The 3,368-nt window shown below is 29.7% G+C and overlaps 1 protein-coding gene across 1 annotated transcript in view; it reads right to left on the reverse strand.

Moving 5' to 3' along the window:
* The window catches only part of LOC105617762 (inactive hydroxysteroid dehydrogenase-like protein 1), a 32,323-nt gene that overhangs the window by 3,068 nt on the left and 25,887 nt on the right, over positions 1 to 3,368 (reverse strand). Inside the window, 2 exon segments of the mRNA XM_012199316.1 lie at positions 257 to 390; positions 393 to 590. Coding sequence (XP_012054706.1) covers positions 257 to 390; positions 393 to 590 — 332 coding nt within the window.

Raw genomic sequence — 3,368 nt, forward strand, 5'->3', positions numbered from 1 at the left:
TGTTTTCAGTACATAATAATGAGTTTTACTAGAATTTGTTATAAGTATTGTACATTTTAAGATTATTATCAAGAAAATATTTTTTGTTAAAAATAATCGTTCTTTTCATGTAAAATATGAATGCAAACTAAAATATAAATTTGCAGCAAATTGATTTATGATAAAAAAATAAACTTTAAGAACTTTAACTCTTTCAATAATTCAGAGAATTGTTATAAGTAATATTATTTCAATAATATTATAATAGGTTCGATACCTGAAGCTTAGAGCTAAATGCTATCATTTTGGTATTGACGAAAAGAGGCGACAGATGTTGAACAGTTACGCCGAATTTGGAATATTCTGCCCTGAGAGCATCGGAGAAACTCTTCACATACGCTTTCGTAGCGGCATCAACGGCAACGGCTGAAATGTAATTGCGGAGGAGACGTTGACAATCGTGCCTTGTCTGCGTTTTTGCATCTGCCCGATAACTAACCGCGTCATTAACGTAGTAGCACCCACATTTATATTGATAATGTCCTACAGTTCCTTCTCAAGTATCTCTCCGACGTACTCGGGATACTCGTAAAACTTACCCACATTGTTCACTTAAAACAAAAATCGTTTAATATATCGTATCCATATAGAAACGTCATTTAATGTTGCATAGAGACTAATGTTGTAAATTAATTTAGGAATGTATTAATTTAGGTATGTATTAATTTATGCGTTTTTGACTTGTGTATTATCATGCATTATTATGCATTATCTATTCTCTTTCCATGTGAGAATGACCTCTAATAATAAAGCGGAACAATGTTTTGCGACATCAAGTAACAAATACATTTTAAATGTTAGTCAGATAAAAAGATTTAAGACAAGAATAAAAGAACATAAAAATAATTTTAAATTGCTAATATTTCGTGAACTTTACCATTTATTTTATTAGGACGAGGAGCACATTAATGGCTTTTCGCCTCAATCAAATTTCTTTACAAAGATATTTTAATTTAAAATAATCCTATTTAGTTAGAAAACTAAAAAAAAACATTTTTTTACAAAATAAATCGGTTTAAAATCGCAATTTTTTCTTTTTAATGTAAATTACTTCAGTTTTAATTACAGATAGGAATTTGATTTCTTGTACTATTACATCTGTTTCACCTTTATAATTACAAAATAATCTTCGTTAGTATTTTTCATAGATTAAAATTTTTTATTATTTTGACTACATATATAAATTTATTTTTTTTACTTTGACAATTATATCGACCTAAATATTACTAGGACTTAATACTTTTTCATCTCAGATTGAAGAAATGGTTATACATCAAAGTTGAGTACATCAATGTTTTTTTTAGTAAATTAATAACTTATAAAATAAATCTAGTTACACTAAAAGTTGCTCCCTAATAACACAGGATATCTTGCAAATGCCAGCTAAATGTGATATCCTTATGAAGTTCTGTTAAAGTTTAAGACTAGATTAAGTTAAAAATTAATTTATTTAAAATTAACTAAATTAAGTTAAAAACGTTATTAACTTTTAACTTTTTATTTAACTTTTAACTTATATATAGTGTGTTTCATTTTAATTGTAAATATCTCAAAAAATATGGAGGATATAAAAAATGTTTCAAAAAGTTGTATAATTTCGAAGGAATTATGATATCATTGACTTGATGGCGTTGTCAAGGTCAAAAAAAAGTCACATTAATTTTTTTAAATGGAACTATTCATTTTTTATTACATATTTTTATAGCTTATCTCGAAAGCTTTCCAACACACAATAATAAAATATTTTTTCTTTAAGCACTTTTCGAGTTATGAGACTTGAAAGTCATAGCATGTGTCGGTATTAGCATTATCCAAAGTGGATCTTGCCGGTGAAGGCAAAATCTGAAGGATGAATATGATTGGCATGTAAAATTCTACATGCAGTTGCAAGAGAAGCATTTAATTCACGACTAATTTGACTAATGTGTGGATTCATTATTACCATTCCTAGTATAATTACGATAATAGCATCATCGTTATTTAATGGTTTTTTTTAGAACGTTTGTGTTTCATCAATTCCATACGCGGTCTAATTGTTAAACAAAATTGCTTTATGATCGGGATGTCGTCTATCCGGATACCTATCTTGATACTGACGAACTGCTTCTTTAGCATTATTAGCGGTATAAAAAATATCAATCATATCAAGTATTTCTGTAATCTGCGGCGAGTAATCTGCCATGTTAATAGTGACACAATTAACGGAAGGAAACAAAATGAGTTTACGCTATCGAAAAAAATTGTAATAAGAGCAATCCAAAGAGCAAAAATTGCCAATCCGAATCGATTTTAAGTAAAAAAACAATCAGTTGTATAGGAGCCTAATAAAAGTGTTTTAGAATATGTAATAGAAGTCTATACAGTCTGAAACAGCGCGTGTGTGATTGCCATGTGTCATTGTTAACTTTCCGCCGGCGGACCCACAGGATCTCACAATAGGTCCTGGGCCGTTTCTAGATCACTATGTGTATTATTAGTGCGTATACGTATATACGTATATGTGTGTGAGGTATCCGATGGTAGGAGAAGTACGTTGCTAGACTTGAGGTTCGAGGAAGGGGATCTGATGTCACTAAATGAGAGGACCGAAGAAAATGAGGGTCGACATTATTGGGCGAGGAGACCGCGAGAAGGGGTAGCATTACCAGAGCCCATGATAGATGGAGACAGAGCCCGCCATGTTATTCTATTTCTTTCACCCATTGTAAAGTATGCAGTTCTCTTCCAATTCGTTGCGACTCTATACTTACTCATGTTCTCTCGTTTCCTCTCGCAGTCTCATATCATATTATTCGTGCTCTCTCTTCTTCCCCCATTACATTCTCCCCTTCGTTGTCTTTTCTTCTCGATTTTATTATTAAATAGATATTATTAAAATGAATATTTATTCAACGATTTTAAAATGATATGACCTAGTGTCTAAATGTAATAATTTTTAGTTATGAGCGCCTTATCAACTAATTTAATATACGAAGTATAATGGATTGGTATAAAGACAAAGGAATAAATAATTTTAAATATAGAATAATGAAACAATTTTAATATTTATTTTTTAATATATAATAATAATAATACATTTTTTTATTTTACTCGTGTAACGTATGGTATATAATTTGATTCAAAGCATATGCTACCAATTCTATAAGGAAACTTTTATCACAAATATTATGCAACATATTTACAGCATCGCGTTTGTTAGTAACAAACACATTCTTAACATAAATGAAATAAAATGTTTAAATTTCTCATTCGTACACATTCTGAGATAATCTTAAATATACATACTCAACACAATGTTCGAGATCAAGTATAAAAAACAAGATTGATAG

This window comes from Atta cephalotes (assembly GCF_000143395.1).
Source record: "Atta cephalotes unplaced genomic scaffold scaffold00014, whole genome shotgun sequence".
Taxonomy (NCBI): domain Eukaryota; kingdom Metazoa; phylum Arthropoda; class Insecta; order Hymenoptera; family Formicidae; genus Atta; species Atta cephalotes.